This window comes from Salvelinus fontinalis, chromosome 36, assembly GCF_029448725.1.
Source record: "Salvelinus fontinalis isolate EN_2023a chromosome 36, ASM2944872v1, whole genome shotgun sequence".
Classification (NCBI taxonomy): Eukaryota; Metazoa; Chordata; class Actinopteri; order Salmoniformes; family Salmonidae; genus Salvelinus; species Salvelinus fontinalis.
This window is the reverse complement of record NC_074700.1, coordinates 5,292,848-5,314,247: the sequence shown is the minus strand read 5'-3', so window position 1 is coordinate 5,314,247 and position 21,400 is coordinate 5,292,848. Positions and strand designations below refer to the sequence as shown.

The window sequence follows — 21,400 nt, the reverse complement described above, 5'->3', positions numbered from 1 at the left end:
CCATCTGTAGAGCATCTCCAGACGGACTATCCAAATCAAGTGTGATCCGAGCTCCTGAGTAAATAATGGGATGAGTGAACAAGTGTGTGTGTGTGTGTGTGTGTGTTCTTACTGGGCTGTTGAGGATCATGAGACACTGGTCAAAGTGGTGGTGCTCCATGGTGGAGTGGCAGTAGAGCTGGGCCAGGGGATGGTCACTCCTGATGGAGGTAGTTACACACAGAACTGTGAGACACACACACACACACACACACACACACACACACACACACACACACACACACACACACACACACACACACACACACACACACACACACACACACACACACACACACACACACACACACACACACACACACACACACACACACACACACACACACACACACAAGCCTACCTCTGTATGTAGGAGTTGTTGACTCCTCTGTGGTCCAGGTCGTGACTCAGGGTGGCGATCATCAAGGCCAGGATCTCCAGCTCACTCATATTACTCTGACAGACAGAGAGATGGAGGGAGACAAAGCGAGGGAGATGAAGAGAATGAGGCACACCATCCACAAAGATGTCCTTGGGGTTTCCCATTACAAAGACCCTAGTACTAACACACACACGCCCACAGACACACACAAACAGACAGACACACACAGACACAAGCACCCACGCAGCAACTTCCATCACAAGGCCATAGGAGGCTACCAGCAAACAAACATAAACACAGGTTCACATATGTACGCCATATGCACGCATACATACACCCACACACATACACCCACATACGTTTTATCTTGGCCAGGTCGCAGTTGTAAATGAGAACTTGTTCTCAAGCCTACCTGGTTAAATAAAGATTAAATTAAAAAAATGTAATACATAAACCCACATACATACATACTAGAGGTCGACTGATTAATTAGGGCCGATTTCAAGTTTTCATAACAATCGGTAATCGGCATTTTTGGACACCGATTATGGCCGATTACATTGCACTCCACGAGGAGACTGCGTGGCAGGCTGACCACCTGTTACGCGAGAGCAGCAAGGAGCCAAGTTAAGTTGCTTGCTAGCATTAAACTTATCTTATAAAAAACAATCAATCTTAACATAATCACTAGTGAACTACACATGGTTGATGATATTACTAGTTTATCTAGCTTGTCCTGCGTTGCATATAATCAATGCGGTGCCTGTTAATTTATCATCGAATCATCACAGCCTACTTCGCCAAACGGGTGATTTAACAAGCGCATTTGCAAAAAAAGCACTGTCGTTGCACCAATGTGTACCTAACCATAAACATCAATGCCTTTCTTAAAATCAATACACAAGTAGATTTTTTTAAATCTGCATATTTAGTTAATATTGCCTGCTAACATGAATTTCTTTTAACTAGGGAAATTGTGTCACTTCTCTTGCGTTCTGTGCAAGCGAGTCAGGGTATATGCAGCAGTTTGGGCCGTCTGGCTCGTTGCGAACTGTGTGAAGACCATTTCTTCCTAACAAAGACAGAATTTGACATAATTTTGACATAACATTGAAGGTTGTGCAATGTAACAGCAATATTTAGACTTAGGGTTGCCGCCCCTTCGATAAAATATGCAACGGTTCAATATTTCACTGAAATAAACGTTTTGTTTTTGAAATTATAGTTTACGGATTTGACCATATTAATGACCTAAGGCTCATATTTCTGTGTGTTATTATATTATAATTAAGTCTATGATTTGATATTTAATAGAGCAGTCTGACTGAGCAGTGGTAGGCAGCAGCAGGCTCGTAAGCATTCATTCAAACAGCACTTTCCTGCGTTTGCCAGCAGCTCTTCGCTGTGCTTCAAGCACAGCGCTGTTTATGACTTCAAGCCTATCAACTCCCGAAATTAGGCTGGCAATACTAAAGTGCCTATAAGAACATCCAATAGTCAAAGGTATATGAAATACAAATGGTATAAATAGAAATAGTCCTATAATTCCTATAATAACTACAACCTAAAACTTCTTACCTGGGAATATTGAAGACTCATGTTAAAAGGAACCACCAGCTTTCATATGTTCTCATGTTCTGAGCAAGGAACTTAAACGTTAGATTTCTTACATGGCACATATTGCACTTTTACTTTCTTCTCCAACACTTCAATTTTGCATTATTTAAACCAAATTGAACATGTTTCATTATTTATTTGAAACTAAATTCATTTTATTTATGTATTATATCAAGTAAAAATAAAAGTGTTCTTTCAGTATTGTTGTAATTGTCTTCATTACAAAGATATACACTGCTCAGAAAAATAAAGGGAACACTTAAACAACACAATGTAACTCCAAGTCAATCACACTTCTGTGAAATCAAACTGTCCACTTAGGAAGCAACACTGATTGACAATAAATTTCACATGCTGTTGTGCAAATGGAATAGACAAAAGGTGGAAATTATAGGCAATTAGCAAGACACCCCCAATAAAGGAGTGGTTCTGCAGGTGGTGACCACAGACCACTTCTCAGTTCCTATGCTTCCTGGCTGATGTTTTGGTCACTGTTGAACGCTGGCGGTGCTTTCACTCTAGTGGTAGCATGAGACGGAGTCTACAACCCACACAAGTGGCTCAGGTAGTGCAGCTCATCCAGGATGGAACATCAATGCGAGCTGTGGCAAGAAGGTTTGCTGTGTCTGTCAGCGTAGTGTCCAGAGCATGGAGGCGCTACCAGGAGACAGGCCAGTACATCAGGAGACGTGGAGGAGGCCGTAGGAGGGCAACAACCCAGCAGCAGGACCGCTACCTCCGCCTTTGTGCAAGGAGGAGCACTGCCAGAGCCCTGCAAAATTACCTCCAGCAGGCCACAAATGTGCATGTGTCTGCTCAAACGGTCAGAAACAAACTCCATGAGGGTGGTATGAGGGCCCGACGTCCACAGGTGGGGGTTGTGCTTACAGCCCAACACTGTGCAGGACGTTTGGCATTTGCCAGAGAACACCAAGATTGGCAAATTCGCCACTGGCGCCCTGTGCTCTTCACAGATGAAAGCAGGTTCACACTGAGCACATGAGCACATGTGACAGACGTGACAGAGTCTGGAGACGCCATGGAGAACGTTCTGCTGCCTGCAACATCCTCCAGCATGACCAGTTTGGCGGTGGGTCAGTCATGGTGTGGGGTGGCATTTCTTTGTGGGGCCGCACAGCCCTCCATGTGCTCGCCAGAGGTAGCCTAACTGCAATTGGGTACCGAGATGAGATCCTCAGACCCCTTGTGAGACCATATGCTGACACATGCACATTTGTGGCCTGCTGGAGGTAATTTTGCAGGGCTCTGGCAGTGCTCCTCCTTGCACAAAGGCGGAGGTAGCGGTCCTGCTGCTGGGTTGTTGCCCTCCTACGGCCTCCTCCACGTCTCCTGATGTACTGGCCTGTCTCCTGGTAGCGCCTCCATGCTCTGGACACTACGCTGACAGACACAGCAAACCTTCTTGCCACAGCTCGCATTGATGTGCCATCCTGGATGAGCTGCACTACCTGAGCCACTTGTGTGGGTTGTAGACTCCATCTCATGCTACCACTAGAGTGAAAGCACCGCCAGCGTTCAAAAGTGACCAAAACATCAGCCAGGAAGCATAGGAACTGAGAAGTGGTCTGTGGTCACCACCTGCAGAACCACTCCTTTATTGGGGGTGTCTTGCTAATTGCCTATAATTTCCACCTTTTGTCTATTCAATTTGCACAACAGCATGTGAAATGTATTGTCAATCAGTGTTGCTTCCTAAGTGGACAGTTTGATTTCACAGAAGTGTGATTGACTTGGAGTTACATTGTGTTGTTTCAGTGTTCCCTTTATTTTTTTGAGCAGTGTATATAAAAATCGGACGATTAATCGGTATCGGCTTTTTTTGGTCCTCTAATAATCGGTATCGGTGTTGAAAAATCATAATCGGTCAACCTCCAATACATACATACACCCACACACATACACACACACCCATACATACACCCACACAAATACAACCACACACATACACACACACACATACACACACACATACACCCACACAAATACACACACACATACACCCACACACGTACACACATACATAAACCCACATACACTCACACACATACAACCACACACATGCACCCATATACATACATACATACACCCACACACATACACACATACATAAACCCACATACATACATACATAAACCCACATACATACATACACCCACACACATACACCCATACACATACGCACACATATATCCCCTCCTCTCCACTACCTCGACAAAAGAACACACTGGTGCTTATCACAAGTCATAAATACGACCAACGAGACACAAATGGTTCGGCAAACAAACTCACACGGCAACTCTCGACACGCACGCACACACAAACCCTCAGACACACGCACCAACAGTTAGTCTCATTACAGAGAGGGGCGTTAGGCTCTTAGCACGGTCTGCTTGAGAAAGCAGCTTACACATGAACTCAACAGCCATTTGTTAGCAACAACGGGAGAGTAACATCTAACCTACTACTTCCTCTGCAGAGTCATCAGAACAGAGCTGGGTGTGAGCACCGAGGGTTAAACCGGATTAAACTGGAACTGCGTGTTTGGGATATGTTGAGTTCTGTTTATGTCTGAGACAGTGCTTGCTCAAGTGTCCGTTCAAGTGTCTTCAACTTGCTATTCGTAATAACAATATTCTTCATAATATCTGATAACTTTCAATCAAGATATCAGAGTAACACATTCAGATGTCGTAGAGAATATTTGGTGTTTTGTTTGGTATTTAAATATGGCGGTTACCGGAAGCCAATGCTGACAAAACACAATAGTCGGACTGACCCTGTCATGGCACAGTTACAGCACGGTTAGCCATTGATCGAACTAACACACATAAGACGTGCTGCTGGGGTTGATTATCGGCTGATTGGAGGGAGTGACCCGGCATCCCTGCCATGCTGGCCATTGATTGGCTGAGCTCACCTGTAACTGGCCAGATTTGAACAGGGCAAACATGCACTGGGAGGTGTTGAAGGCGTGTCTCCAGTTGTGGTAGGCCACGTTCTTCCTATAGTTCTTCTTCACGCTCAGGATCCACTGGCACAGACTCTACAGAGAGAGAGGAAAGGGGGGAGGGGGAGTGGGGGGGATTGAGGGATCGCAGTAGAAGATAGACAAGAAAAAGTGGGGAGAAAGAGGGAAGGATGTGGGGGAGGAGGAGGAGGAGGGGAGGGCAAAAACAGACAAAATGGAAAACAGTGACAGTGAGTATCTGCACATCCTCAATCGGTAGGGCATAGATATAATCTGGCCGGCCTGGAAATCTGACTGGCACTATAGAGAAGACCTTGACCACACTGCTAATCAAATCATTAGATTCTGTTTATCGGAATCTTTATCCAATCTTCCCATGTCCATCCGTTTGCCGGCATCAGCTTCCAAATCAAATCCCCATGAGTCAATGCATAGTAGTGGCTAACGCTTTTCGCCTGACTTGCCAACAATCGAAATGAATTTGATCGGCATTTACGTTGCCCCTTTTCTCAACCTCAAAACGCTTTGCACTGTATACTGCTCAAGTCCAATCTACTGTCACTGCTGAAAGAGAAGGTCACTACGGTATCTCTCATACTGTATCCTCTCAATTCTCAATCGTGTGGCTGTTCTGAGGCCAGTGATGGTCAACCGTGCCTCATGGGAGTGCAGTGGAGTGATCAGAGAGGTACAGCCCGACACGGAACTAGAGAGCTGACCTGCTCTTATTTATACACTTGGGTGGCCAGCGTGCCTGCTCTCACTCACAGAGCTGAAAAATAACCGTGTAGGGCCCTCACAGCCAATCAAAGGCTCTCTTTATGAGCCGTCTGCGCCGCGGGCACTCTGGAGGGCGACTGTGCCGTAAAAGGACCTCTTAATAATATATAATGGGGTGATGGGCTGTATTTTAGGATGTTAGAACACACACACATCTACGTCAACACTTGTATGCACAGTCGCGTAAACACACACACACACACTACCATCAACACACACACACTACCATCAACACACATGCACATCGGTACGTACATTTATACGCACGCACACACACCTACCTTGTATTTCATCTGGAAGTTCTGGACCAGGTTGAGGTCTACAAACATGCGTATGGTGGCCTGAGTGGTCTCAGCGTCGGACAGCTCAAAGTCACTGAAGCTGAACTCCATCAGCCGCAGAGACTGGGCTGACGGAACAGTGGCTGCCTTCAAACACCGAGGGAGAGAGAGGGGAGAGGAGTGTGTGAGACGGATGTACAAACACACACACACACACGTTCATATGCACGCATGTACACACACACATATATACTGTAGGTATGCACACACGCACATACACACACACATGCACGCACGCCCACATACCCTCCCTAAACACCAGGGATCTATAGCAGGCATTAATAATCGATGAGCTGTGATCAGCAGAGTCTAAGGCACACAGGAGGAGCGTCTATCTGTGTTCGGCTCGCCTCCCCTGTAACTGACAGACGGCACATCTACACAGAGCAGACAGGACACCCCCTAATGCACACAGGATCTCTCTCTCCTCTTCTGCTGTCTCTATCATTCAGTCTCTCACTTTATTTCGGATCACTTCCTCTTTTATCTGTGGTTGTATATTAATCCTCTCTCGCCTTCTCCATTTCTGTCCCGCTGTCACCGTCTATATCCGCTGCAGTCTCTCTCTCTCTCTCTCTCTCTCTCTCTCTCTCTCTCTCTCTCTCTCTCTCTCTCTCTCTCTCTCTCTCTCTCTCTCTCTCTCTCTCTCTCTCTCTCTCTCTCTCTCTCTCTCTCTCTCTCTCTCTCTCTCTCTCTCTCTCTCTCTCTCTCTCTCTCTCTCTCTCTCTCTCTCTCTCTCTCTCTCTCTCTCCCCTCCTTTCTCCATCTTGCATATACACACTGGCATTTTTTTGACCTCTCTGTCTGGTCGTTTTGATCTCTATCTCTTTCTGGCAGCAGAGCCAGCTCAGACGGGGAGAGACAGAGAGAAGCCGTTGGGACTGAGAGAGATAAAAGAGAGAAAGCAGGGGAATCCCATCATATTATTCTGTCAGACAGAAAGCATAACAGCTTTTACTACCACCACAGATACAGTATATGCCATTTAGCATATGCTTTTATCCACATTTTTTAACACATGGGTGATCCCAGGAATCGAACCCACAACCCTTGGCATTGTAAGCACCATATTCTACCAGCTAAGCTACAAAGGACATAAAAGTCAGCCCGTAGATGTGGACTGTATCATGCTAACTAGGGAACCATCAATACTTCAGAGAGTCAACGCCTCAGCAACAGTGACGGAACACTTCCCGGGGAGGGTGACATGGCCTAAAAAGGAGTCCGTGGCCCAGATATGATACTGTGCTGTGCCTCCTCAGCCACCATCCTACAGCCTCCACTGCCTCAGGGGAAAATCTATAATTAGATTTCGTCATCGGGCCATTTCATCTCAGGATATGAAAATGCCGTATGATCTTCGGAAAAGGTCACGCAGTATAAATGAGCATCTAATAGTGTTCGGGGTGGGACCAAGCTTCTTTGAAAGCAGTATGGATTTATCCGAAAATGCAACAAAAAATTAAAAAGAAAGGAAGAAAAGAAGAAGGAAACTAAAAAGAGACAGAGTAAAAGCTAATGAAAGCATAGCCTTATACAAAGCCCTTCTCCCTATGTGGCCGTACTGTCTCCTCTTGTGCACAGTCAGAATATAATTGGACAAGTCATTAAATGAGTCATTTTAACTAAATAGCTGCTCCCACTCTAATCCATATTTTATGGCAGCTAGCGGCAGAGCTAAAGACTCTCCACCTAAATGACTTAATCAGGAGTTAAATATGCTGACATCTTAGCATTAGCTGGCAGGAGTCTGATTATTCTCTTAGCCCCAATTAATCCTTGAGAATCTTTAAAAGCAAATGATTCGGGCCTTAAATAGGCTTTCTGGAATGGGTATTGTGCACACTTTCACTTTTAAACACTCATGTGGTCTTTTTCATGTTCTTTTTTTTCTTCAGTCCATAATCCCCATAGGCCTTAATGTATGTATCAGTGTGAGAGTCGGCCATATTGTGTTACTAATTGGTTGGGTTTACATGCTGAATCAGTGGTGGGTCTCGTTACATGATGGCTGAAGTCCACTCATCTTTAGACTGCCTGAAGGAAGGCATCTGTCTGGCATTGTGTACGGGCGCGAGGTTATGTGTGCGAGTGTGTACAATGTCAAGTTAATAAATTGGAATTTACCGCGGTTACCTGCAGCGCCCGTGTCTCCTCCTCTGCAGCAGAGGCGTGATACGAGAGGACCTGAGAATGACACACACACAAACACACAGCGACTGTTATCCTTAAAAAGTCAACACGATCGCTCTGACAGACTAGACAAATAAAAAAACAGGTTTGCTGACACTTTCACCGACTTCCTCCCCCGGGAGATGTTTCTGACCTCAGACAGACAGCCCTGCCACACACACATCCTTCAACCCCAAGTCCATCCATATCAGAGGCCTGTCATTGATAATTGGGGGAGAAAAACTGAGAAAAGCTAGAAGAGGTCAGTCCTCGTGACGGCTACAGCGCCGATGGAGAATGGGCTGAAGTGGTGGCTGCTGGGTAACGGCGGGGAGAGTGTCAGCTGCAGCCGAGAGGGGACGTCACCGGGTGAGCCCTGACAGTGACAGCTCCAGAATAGAACAGTCAGGGAGAGAACAGGAGAGGAGGGGGATACATACGTCATCGAGGGCTGAAGAGGTCTAGGATCGAGTTGGAGTGAATACACTAGTTCTGTTTTACCGCGGGGGAAGACGGAGCAGAGTGTGGAGAAGACTAGCCAGTCTTTCCTAATGGCAACCATCGCTGTTACTCTCGATCCCCCCCCCCCCCCATGTGTGAGGTCTCCATATTGTAGTTGCCTACAGAGGCACTGAGCTAGCATTATCTTACAGTACCTTCCCTCAACATTATCATGAAGCATTAGTAAAACTCCAAAACTGACCTGAGACCTGTGTCTCTTACCTCCAGTGTGACCTCCTGTTTGGCCATGGCTCTCTCCACTGTTTCATACATCTGGGTGTTCTGTATACCCAGGCCACAGAAGATGGCGAAGGCCTCCAGGAACTGTTCGTCGTTCCGGTTGAAGGGCTTCACCTTCCCCGACGCCTCGTCCATCTTGTTCACCAACTGGCACACACCTTCAAGACCCGACATAGGGGTAAATGTTGGAAACACATCAGGACGTTAATGACACACACACAATCGTGCGCACGCACACCGGACAGAACATCGTACTGACACACAGCTGCAGACACACAGGACAAAAAGGTTTTGTGCTTCTGACACACAGGACAAAAAGGTTTTGTGCTTCCGACACACATTCCAGACACTAAGGGGACAAAACTTTAGTTTGCTTCTCATTTTCAATAGTCAATAGTTTGCTGTGAGGGGCCTCTTGTCTGAAACTAAAAGCTCCATCTACTCCATGACTAATAGTCCCAGAAATGTTTGTTGACAGCAAAGTTCTAATATATAAAACACCTGCCCTATCCTCAGCCCGGAGACCTACTCACTAGTCACATCATGGAAACGTGTCGTCGCCAACACTCTGATCCTTCCCCTTTACCTTCAGCTGAACCTTTCTCCTACACATCCTGCTTGACATTATAGGTGGCTTAACTAATGCAAAGACATTATCCGGAGTGAGTTACATTAGGGAAAAATGTATATTGCTTCATTAATGTCAGTGTCAGAGCTACTAAGAACATAGAATGTCCACGTTTGAATCCATAAATGAATTCGAGGGAAATGAAGTTGAGTGGAGAAGGGGAAGTATGGTAACACATTCTATATTAAAGTCTAGTGGCAGTGGGTTGTCTTTTGATCTGAGTGTCTCCTGGACTCTTCAGGTTAGTTGGTGGAGAGGCTAAAGGGACCTGTTCTGTTTGATCATCGGGGAGTGGGGGGACATACATTATGGTTGCACCACTGCCCAGCTAATTCATTGATCTATTTGTGCCTTTATTCATACATGCAATTCAAATCTCTATTACAAGAAAGACCTGTTTAGGTCTTGTAATGATCTCAGCTAATGATGTTCGGTTATAATGTAAATGCAATTGATGCTGATGCTAAGGATGCGTTAATGAATGAGAGGAAAGACTCTTGGTTGCGGCTAATGAATGAGGATACAATAGGGCGATATCTGTAAAACACAAACAATATGGAGGGAGAAGGAGAGGGAGAGAGAGAGAGAGAGAGAGAGAGAGAGAGAGAGAGAGAGAGAGAGAGAGAGAGGTAGGTACCTATTACTTTATCCTTCTTCCCGTTCCGGATAGGAGTACAGAGCAAACTCTTGATCTGGTTACTGGGGTGCTCTGGGTTCTCACTCTGAAGGAAACAAAGAACCATGAGGCTCTGGACAACAACAAAAAAAGATGGCCGACATAGGTCGAACATTCTGGAACAGACCACGTTCAGCACTGACCGTCCAGGGAAAGCGTTGGTCTTTGGTGACGTCCGAGATGTTCAGAGGTTCCATGGTGTTCTTCACGTACTGGGCGTACATGTAGTTTATCTGACTCACGTCACAGTCCCTGTGGGGAACACACCATTGAAATACTTGTTTTATTAGACCGTTGACAACTTCCACATTACTCACACATAAACACCCCAAGCATCCTTAGCGTAGAACTGCTCTGCTGAGTTGGGTGGATCTCATCGCGTTGCCATTGCATTGTTTTCTAAGCTTCGGTGAATACGCATGTACATAAGCCAGCGCTCTTCCTGATATGACGACTGGTGAGGCAGATCACTGGACTCTAGCCAGTGCTGAAGGCTCCATACCTGGACTCAAGAACACCTTGGCTGATTGTCAGAAGGAACTGACTATGATTAAGCTTGACCAGGCTTGTCACGGCATCATGACTGTTTTTATTATCTCATCTGATGCCAGTACAGACAGAAACATGATTAACTAACACATTCATATACTGTATAATATCCCATGTGTTCTACTGCATATGTCTTTAAAAGACAAGCTCTAACGGCCGCAGCAAAGCTGTGGCGCGGTTGAGGGGATGGCCAAAAGACGGACAAAGGTGGAGAACCTTCGTTGCTGCGCTCCGCATCAGCCGGCGTGACGGGGGCGAGCGATATGTCCTCATTTGATCAACTCAGGGTAGGATGAGGGTTAAGGATTAAGAATCGTCTGCAGTGAATTTATGTTTAAAAAAAAAGTATACTCTTCTCCAATATGGTTCGCAGTCGCATACTGTTACTTTGCAGTGGCGACCCGTCATACAGGAGCCCCACGTTAGTGAGTTAATAAAAGCCTCCATAAAAACATTCTCTTTTTTGCATGAGCAATGTAGCTGCAAAATGCAGGTGTTTCAGCCTAGCTCAGTGCTTTCTGTGGTGGTGGTGTTGGGGCAGCCAGCGGAAAATATGGAGCGTAGGGCTTGGGAATGTTTTCTAGTTGCGCCATAATTGGCTCAGTGTTCTGTCACTCATTGGGACACTACGTCACTGCCAAATCTAAGGGTAGAGCTTGAAATTCAAGCCCCTTGGGTGCTGCTATAGAGTTACATTAGAAGTGCCCATCCAAGAAGGCTCAAGGTCATTGGCCACAGATAAAATGACGTCAAATCACATTATATCTACAGTAGCTTTGATTGGACTGATCATGTCAACATCATACTTTCAAAATCTTAGCTAACAGTCATCATCATGAATCAAGTTGACAATCTACTGGCAAATCCTTTTTAATCCTGGTCATATGAAGAGAAATAATGAAAATAAAAGGAAAACATATCGGTGCTCATCGGCCATTGGACATTACACAACAAGTTGGAAATCGCAAAATCCACAATGAGTGGTTTGAAAGGAATCAGTGGCGAACTGCAAGCACTGCAAAGCAATCACTAGCCTGCTATTGAGCGGAGTGGCTGTGTGGTCCCTATTTTGGGTTTAAGGGTCTCTTTTCCAAGCTTAAAATGATAAACATTCAACATTGGCTATGCTCAAAACAACTGTTAACTCGGAACTGGGAAATCTGACTTTAGTGAGTTCAAGACAACTAGGAACTCTGGGGGGGAAAACGAGCGCTGACTGGCAAAATATGTTTTGAACGGTCATCCAACTCGGAATTGTTAGTCGGGACTCTTTCTAGAGCTACCACCCCGAAGATTACTGACGTCATCATGATTCAACTTTTTTTTCAGTTCCCAGTTGTCTTGAAAGCACCATACATCTAGAGAATTCTAGACTTTGATGACAAAGTTGTCACACCCTGATCTGTTTAACCTGTGTTTGTGATTGTCTCCACCTCCCTCCAGGTGTCACCCATCTTCACCATTATCCCTTGTGTATTTATACCTGTGTTCTCTGTTTGTCTGTTGCCAGTTAGTTAAGGTTTGCAAATACCCACACACAACACACTTGTTATGACTATTTGTTGATGTTTTTAAAATACTATGTTTGATTTGTGTGTTCTATTTTCTTTGGGTTTAGTGAGTTTTCCATTTGTCTTAGTGCCAAGGTATCTTAAAGGGGCATGCACACACATAGAATTTTCAGAAGTTTTTATTTTCTGAGTTTTAATTAAACACATTATTTATTTTGATAAAGGACTGTAATAAAAACCTGGGATATGACATGTAAGAAATGTTTGACTGTTCATTAATTTGTCTAATATAGTAAGAAACACCTCTTTGACCTCTGACCTCTGTCATGACTTTCCATTGTGTTTTGATCACCCTCATTGGAAAGCCATTTGGATAAGGAATTTAAGGTCAATTGTAATACTGATTTCAAGGTCTTTTGTAAAATTGATAATTTTGATGAAGTTTATAGTTCTTAGCCATATTTGTGATTTGGACCAATGTGAAGAAAGAGAGAGCGTTGCCTTTGACTATGGGTAGGCTGCCCTACGTCTATTTTCCTATGACCGTATGGGTACAATTATTTTTATTTATGGAGTTCTTAAGACTAGTGATTTTAATTTGATTTTGTTATTTGAAATGTTGTTTTCTTTTTTGACCAACTGTTTTTTTTACACATTACTCACATGGCGAGTTATGTGTCAAAATGGGGGAGGGTACAGTCCTCTGAGGTTTTGGATTGAAGTTTACACACCTTGAGTGATGTGTAGGAGTGTATGGAGTGATATGTGAAGGATTGTTGTGTTGTTTGTTCTGTTCTGTTCTATTCCCGATGGATTATAGGTCTAACGTCCTGATCCTGTGGCTCTGTGATGAAGTTGACAGTGTGATGGGGAGTATAAGCCAATTTGAAAGAATAGTTTCAATAGAATGTGTTGTTATTCTCTTTCACGTACGTTTAGACATTTGTAGTCTGAATAATTGGTAAAAGTAATAATTTATCATGTAGTTAATGAACTGAACTAAACTGTTGTTCTGATCTGTCCTCTCGAGGTTATCATAAAAAGTGACATCAGACGGTATCTTAATGCATGGAAGAGATAATTGGACCGAACAGTGTGTGTACCTCAAACCCCCCTCTAACTGGCTGAAGAAGAGTGACAAAGGCATTCAATACGGTCCTGTCCGCACCACTTCTACCGAGAGAAATGAGTCCGAGCCAGCAACCGGTGTACAGCATCCGACCTAAGCGATCAACTGCTTTTCTCTCATGTTTCTCTCAGGAGTGTGAGAGGAGTCCACGTGGAGTAAGCATGGAGAGAAATCTGTTCTAAACTTCTCTTATGTTGCTGGTATACTGGTTGACGAATGGACTGATCCATAGTGGGTGGTAAAGGTGATGGCGGCTCAGGTGAGACATTGAAATTGGGACATTATCATGGCCATCCACTTTGAACTGTAAAGCTATCAGAAGACAACGAAAAGGACGGCAGAATAATCAGTGCCAGGGGGGGTTTGGTCAACTGTGCCCAAAATTGTTTTAGACTTTTGGGGTATCAGGTTGATTGTAGCGGTCTACACTACATCAAATTATAGTCATTTAGATTAAGAATGCATTGAGACTGATCTGTATTATGTGGTTGAAATGGGAGACCGTGCTAAGTTTCTTGGAAGGAGGCTGAGCCAGTGCTATAGCAGCCAGTCACGTGCAGGATACCATGCAATGAGTTATTGTTTTTGTGCTTCTTGGTTTATGTAGGATGTATGCATTTTCTACATGTGAATGAATGTTCTTAAATCTTGTAATTTTCTCAGAAATTGAGAGGATTCTCAAAATGGGGGTGTCACGACTTCCACCGAAGGTGGCTCCTCTCCCTGTTCGGGCGGCGCTCGGCGGTCGTCGTCGCCGGCCCACTAGCTGCCACCGATCCCTTTTCCTTTTTCGTTTGGTTTTGTCTGTCTTGTGTTCACCTGTGTCTAGTTTAGTTAATCAGTGGGGTATTTAATCTCGCCCTACCCGCTAGGTTTTGTGCGGGATTGTTTGTATTTACTGTTGTTGGTTTGGGTTGCGTTTTTTTTACTGTTTAGCAGGTGTATTGTCACGGGACTGTTTTGCCCGCACGTCAGTTTAGCAGAGGAGTGTTTCCTCCGTTTTTGTTTACTGACTGCGTTCCTGTGTTCTTGTGGCTACATTTGTGGTCCTGTACCTGTTGTGTTGGTGGACATTAATAAACACCCTTCTTGGATATTCTTGCTCTCCTTCGCCTGACTCCACACCCACCTCTCCTAGGGAGATTCTGACAGAATCCCGCACCCGATATCATGGAGTCAGCAGGAGCGAACGCGCCCTCCCCGTCCATGGAGGAGCGTGTCCTCCAGCATACCGCAGTTTTGCACCGTCTGGGGACGGCTATGGATCAAGTGATGGAGAGATGGGAGAGGAGCGGCCTCTCTACACCGTTTTCAGCCACTCTCCAGCCTGCACCACCACTTTCTCCGGCGGTGTCCGGACCCAGCGGGATTCGTCTCGCGCTCCCGAGGGAGTACGATGAGACGGCCGCCGGGTGCAAGGAGTTCCTGCTCCAGCTGGAGCTTTACCTGGCGACCGTTCACCCGACCCCCTCGGGAGAGGAGAGTGTCAACGTCCTCGTCTTCTGCCTTTTGGGCAAAGCCCTGGAGTGGGCCAACGCAGTCTGGGAGGGTCCAGACTCGGCGAGGGACCATTACCCAGAGTTCACCCGCCGCTTCCGGGCTGTATTCGACCACCCACCAGAGGGCCGAGTGGTGGTTGAACGTCTGTTTCATCTGAGGCAGGATACGAGGAGCGCACAGGACTTCGCGCTGGAGTTTCGGACCCTGGCTGCCGGCGCGGGGTGGAATGACAGGGCCCTGATGGATCACTATAGGTGCAGCCTACGGGAGGACGTACGCAGGGAGCTAGCTTGTTGAGACACCACCCTCACTCTGGACCAACTGATAGACATGTCCATCAGGCTGGACAACTTGCTGGCTGCTTGTGTGCGTCCAGATCGGGTCCTGTTCGTTCCACCTCCCAGCTCTCCTGCTCCGACACCCATGGAGTTAGGGAGTGCTGCAGCTAGGGCGACCGGAGGAGGAGCCTCCTGCTGGAGGAACTCGTCTGGGAGTCGAGAGGGCAGGCAGAGCACTGCTCGGCACCCCAGGTAAGTCAGCACCAGGCTCACCCAGAGCTCCCTGTTGGTAATATGTATGTGTTGATTTCCTTTCCTGAGTTTTCCCCTCATTCCCAGTATAAGGCGCAAGTAGATTCAGGCGCAGCGGGGAATGTTATGGACCGCGGGTTCGCGCTTAAGTTAGGGATTCCCTTGGTTCAGATGGACCAACCCTTCCCCGTGCACGCCCTAGATAATCGACCATTAGGGTCAGGGCTGGTCAGGGAGGCCACGGTTCCACTGGACATGGTGATGCAGGGGGGTCATGAGGAGCGGATTAGTCTCTTTCTCATTGATTCTCCTGCATTTCCAGTGGTGCTGGGATTCCCTGTTTGGCTTATCACAATCCTAACATTTTGTGGAAACATAGGCCTCTAAAGGGGTGGTCAGAGGAGTGCTCAGGTAGGTGTGTGGGAGTTTCCATCGGTGCAACGACGGTGGAGAGTCCGGACCAAGTCTCCACCGTGCGCATCCCCCCTGAATATGCCGATTTGGCTATCGCTTTCTGTAAAAAGAGGGCGACCCAATTACTACCTCATCGACGAGGGGATTGTGCAATAAACCTCCAGGTAAACGCCGCACTTCCCAGGAGTCACGTGTATCCCCTGTCACAGGAGGAGACGGTGGCTATGGAGACATGTGTCACCGAATCTCTGGGACAGGGGTACATTCGTCCCTCCACGTCATCCACCTCCTCGAGTTTCTTTTCTGTGAAGAAAAAGGAGGTAGGTCTGAGTCCGTGCAATGACTATAGAGGTCTAAATTCCATCAGAGTAGGGTTCAGTTACCCACTACCTCTCATCGTCAGAGCGGTGGAGTCATTTCACGGAGCACGCTTCTTCACAAAACTGGATCTCAGGAGCGCGTATAACTTGGTGCGTATCCGGGAGGGAGATGAATGGAAGACCACGTTCAGTACCACATCTGGCCATTATGAGTACCTCGTCATACTGTATGGGTTGAAAAATGCTCCAGCCGTCTTCCAATCCTTTGTAGACGAGATTCTCAGGGACCTGCACGGGCAGGGTGTGGTGGTTTATATCGATGATATTCTGATCTATTCCGCTACACTCGCCGTGCATGTGTCTCTGGTGCGCAGGGTACTTGGGCGACTGTTGGAGCATGACCTGTACATCAAGGCCGAAAAATGTGTGTTCTCCAAACAAGCCGTCTCTTCCTAGGGTATCGCATTTCCACATCTGGGGTGGTGATGGAGGGTGACCGCATTGCGGCCTTGCGTAATTGGCCGACTCCGACCACGGTGAAGGAGGTGCAGCGGTTTTTAGGGTTTGCCAATTACTTCCGGAGGTTTATCCGGGGTTTTGAGCAGGTGGCTGCTTCCATTACCTCACTACTGAAATGGGGGCCGGTGCGTTTCCGGTGGTCGGCGGGGGCGGACAGAGCTTTTGGTCGTCTGAAGGCTTTGTTTACCGATGCTCCCGTATTGGCTCATCCGGACCCCTCTTTGGCATTCATAGTGGAGGTGGACGCATCCGAGGCTGGTGTTGGAGCCGTGCTATCACAGCGCTCGGGCACGCCACTGAAGCTTCGCCCCTGCGCTTTCTTTTCGAGGAAGCTCAGTCCGGCGGAGCGAAACTATGATGTGGGGGACCGGGAGTTGCTGGCTGTGGTAAAGGCTCTGAAGGTGTGGAGACATTGGCTTGAGGGGGCGCAACACCCTTTTCTCATCTGGACTGACCACCGTAATCTGGAGTACATCCGGGCGGCGAGGAGACTGAATCCTCGCCAGGCAAGGTGGGCGATGTTTTCACCAGATTTCGTTTCACCATCTCATATAGACCAGGTTCCCATAACGCTAAGGCCAACGTGCTGTCCCGTCTCTATGATACCAAGAACGTCCAGGGATTCCACCTTGCCTCCGAGTCAACCCGGAAGTCCCCGATGGTCCCTTTGACGAGAGAACCCGAGGCTTCCTGATCCTTCCCCGAGAGTTGCCAAGCTGGCCGAGTCACCGCTTCCCGAACCTATGCAAGTAGGCAGAGCTGGGCTGTCGCCAGCGGAACGGCAATACAGGATCAACACGAAGAGTTGTCTGTATTGCGGGACTCTTGGTCATTTTGTGTCCTCTTGTCCGGTAAAAGACCAGGCTCACCGGTAGGAGTGAGTACTCTGTTGCGCCAAATGGAGAACTTTTCTGTTTTCGGTGCTCGCACCCTGTTTCATGCCATTTTGCTGTGGGAAAACCAGTCTAAATCTCATAAGACTCCTCGGCAAGCTCGGGCTGGTCTTCTGCAACCATTGCCTGTCCCTCACCTTGGTCCCACATATCCCTGGATTTCATCACGGGTTCCCCCCGTCTGAGGGTAGCACTGCCATCCTGACTGTGGTCAACCGGTTTTCCAAAGCCGCCCACTTCATTCCTCTCCCCAAAATACCCTCAGCCAAGGAGATGGCCCAGCTCATGGTGCAGCACGTCTTCCGGATCCATGGACTGCCCGTGGACATGGTCTCCGACCGGGCATCCTGCACCCTCATTGGGTCTTCGGCCAGCCTGTCCTCGGGGTTCCATCCCCAGTCCAATTGCCAGTCGGAGCGTGCCAACCAGGACCTCGAGACTACTCTGCTCTGCCTTGTCTCCGCCAACCCCACCACCACCTGGAGCCAGCAGCTTGTGTGGGTGGAATATGCCCGCAACACCCTTCCCTGCTCTGCCATGGGCCTATCGCCATTTGAGTGTTCCTTGGTGTATCAGCCCCCGCTCTTCTCTGAGCAGGAAAAAGAGGTCGGCTTACCTTCTGCCCAGATGTTTGTCTGCCACTGTCGTCGTACCTGGAGGAGAGCCCAGTCGGCCCTCCTCAAGACCACGTACAGGTATCGATGACAAGCGATTCGCCATCGGACCCCGTCACCCCGGTATCGTCTCAAGCAGAAGGTATGACTATCCACCCGGGTGGAATCTGGTGGAATCCCGAAAACTCTCCCCCCGGTTTATAAGCCCGTTTCCCATCTCTAAAATGATCAGCCCCTCTGCTGTTTGTCTTCTGTTGCCCCCTACCATTCATATACATCCCACATTTCATGTGTCCAGAGTTAAACCCATGTCTCACAGCCCTTTGTCTCCTGTTTCCAGGCCCACCCATCTCCCCCGTCTCATCGACGGCCAACCGGCATACAAGGTGAGGTGTCTCCTGAAGGTTCGACCTCGGGGCAGGGGGTTCCAGTACCTGGTTGACTGGGAGGGTTATGGGTTCGCGCCTGGGACATTCTGGACCCAGGTCTCATTGCGGATTTCCAAGCCGACACCCCGGTCAACCAGGTATGCGCCCAGGTAGGACGCCAGTTGGCACCCCTAGAGGTTTTTCACCCTGATCTGTTTCACTTGTCTTTGTGATTGTCTCCACCTCCCTCCAGGTGTCACCCATCGTCCCCATTATCCCCTGTGTATTTATACCTGTGTTCTCTGTTTGTCTGTTGCTAGTTCGTTTTGTTTCTTCAAGCCTACCAGCGTTTTCCTCTCTGTTCCTGTCTCTCAATTGTTCATGTTTTCTAGTTTTCCTGGTTTTGACCTTTTCTGCCTGCCCTGACCCTGCCTGCCGTCCTGTATCTTTGCCCCACCTATCTGGATTACTGAAACCTGCCTGCCCTTGACCTGTTGGATTAATAAACTGTTGTTAATTCAACATTGTCTGGATCTGGGTCTTACCTCAAACCTGATAAAAGTGTACTGTTCAAGTGAGCAAAGCACAACAAGGTGAGTCCAAAATTGTCTTGAATGCTACTGCATAAATGATGTAATATGCCAGGGAGATATGTATACTATAGCTAAGAAAGTAATACTGTATAGTAAGCTGTTAGTAGCCCATGTGCATCACCCTTAATAATTTGGTCTACTTTCCCCTCTTAATTCTGCCTAATGTTCTGACTTGGTGGTGCACATGTAGCGTATAACCTGTTCTAAAGAAATGTAATCATCAGATATTGTAACAGCTTTCATTGTCTGCTTATATGCCTCCTTTATATTTATCCTATGGTTCTGATTTGGTGTGCAGGGAGAACACTGTAAGAATGGCCCATGTTCTGAATTCTGTTGCTGTACATTTCAAAAGTGCTGAACAAATAGTTATATTGACTACGTCCGTCCTAGCTTGCTCATTAATGTCTTAATCGAAATTACGGATCGCCTCTTATCCGCTTGTTGTCCCCTTATGCCATAGTTTGTACATCTCAATTGTCAGTATTAACCACATTTGTTTAAGCAAGTCAGCCATATCAGCTATGTTTTTGTAAAGGCAGTAAATGAGGCTGATTGAACTGTTTCGCTGCCAGACAAGGCTTCGCTGATAGCCAGGTGTAGCAGTGGTATGGTATTGGGACTGCGGTTGGGACAGCTTTATGTTGGCCCTAACAGTTTATGGGCACCGTTTGTCACGTTATAGTGCAATTAATGTATTGTTGTGTGTTGTGTAGTGGCTTTGCTGGCATTCATCCCACTTTTTTTTTTTGCCCCACCAAGATTTACATGCTAAAATCGCCACTGTTACTTTGATGTGTGTGTGAGAGTGATTGTGACTGCGTGTTGACCATCCTTAAAACGATCACGCCTGAGCTCTCGTTTAGCTAGATTAGCCATGATTAGATGGCACTAGAAACTAATGAGAGAGACAGCGCAGCTGGAGAATGTGATGGAATTGGCTGGAATGGTGCTGGACGGGACAGCGCGTGTGTGTGTGTGTCCAGGCGCAGTCTTTTGGCTAATTACCACAGTGTTATCACATGCTGGCCTCAACGCAACTCTCACATTAGGAACATCGAACCTAAAAAAGGAAACTGTGATTATACAGTGAAACTTGATTTCAATATAAAAGGTACAATTAGTCTTTCAATCAAACAAATAACCCAGGAATTTAGAGGATCAATGAATCAAACAAACACTACTAGAGATAATTATACAAAAATGAGCTTCAATGAGTAATAGGGTTGCATCGATTCAGAACAGGACTGAACTACCCTCTCTGTGACATTCCTCTACTTCATGCTGTGTAGTTTCGGCCTCCTTCGCCCAGGGCTAATGTCAAGTGTGTGTGTGTGTGTGTGTGTGTGTGTGTGTGTGTGTGTGTGTGTGTGTGTGTGTGTGTGTGTGTGTGTGTGTGTGTGTGTGTGTGTGTGTGTGTGTGTGTGTGTGTGTGTGTGTGTGTGTGTGTGTGTGTGTGTGTGTGTGTGTGTGTGTGTGTGTGTGTGTGTGTGTGTTCCTAAAAAGCCTCCCACCGGCAGTTGACCACTGAGTCATAGCTAACATCCTGCTGTTAGCTGTATCCCATTTGGCATTGGCCCCGTGTGGCAGAGCGCTACAAATGACTGCCTCTTCAGACAGGAGTGGTCCTACAGTATACACAGAACATCCTATTCGGCCCATTAGAAGATGTAAACAGAATAGAAAGCATTTTGGGTCAGCTGAGCCAGAATGTAAAAGAATGAGACACAATTTTGGAAAAAGCAACCGGGTCTGTTTCATCTCACTTCTGTCCCCCTGGAAGTCTCTCTGTGTCTTGCCTGGGAGCATGCTCTCTCTTGCTGTCTATCTCCATTTCTCTGTCTCTCTCTCTCTAGGACAAGTGCACACACTTTCAGACAGGCAGACAGACAGAAAGACAGACACACACACACACAACATACACACACACACACCGACACCACACACACACACACCACCCCTCCCATCCTAATACCCACGCTCCCATCCACATACAATCCTATTGTAAATGGCTGTGAGATGAGAGTTAGTGAGGTGGAGATAGAGATTGAAGTGAACAGTAGGCGCTCCGCTGCCTGGCTTGAGGGCTCCGAGA

At 47.0% G+C, this 21,400-nt stretch overlaps 1 protein-coding gene across 3 annotated transcripts in view; it reads right to left on the bottom strand.

Annotated features, from left to right (window-relative positions):
- The window catches only part of LOC129835068 (cGMP-specific 3',5'-cyclic phosphodiesterase-like), a 90,143-nt gene that overhangs the window by 6,628 nt on the left and 62,115 nt on the right, over positions 1-21,400 (bottom strand). For 2 of the 3 annotated variants that reach the window (XM_055900421.1, XM_055900418.1), the window contains exons 9-16: positions 10,509-10,617; positions 10,327-10,411; positions 9,044-9,219; positions 8,276-8,335; positions 6,089-6,235; positions 4,977-5,102; positions 401-495; positions 113-200 (exon numbers count right to left, since the gene is read on the bottom strand). In XM_055900421.1, coding sequence (XP_055756396.1) covers positions 113-200; positions 401-495; positions 4,977-5,102; positions 6,089-6,235; positions 8,276-8,335; positions 9,044-9,219; positions 10,327-10,411; positions 10,509-10,617 — 886 coding nt within the window. The remainder of the gene's footprint in view (positions 1-112; positions 201-400; positions 496-4,976; positions 5,103-6,088; positions 6,236-8,275; positions 8,336-9,043; positions 9,220-10,326; positions 10,412-10,508; positions 10,618-21,400) is intronic. The other variant, XM_055900420.1, reaches the window with a different exon arrangement.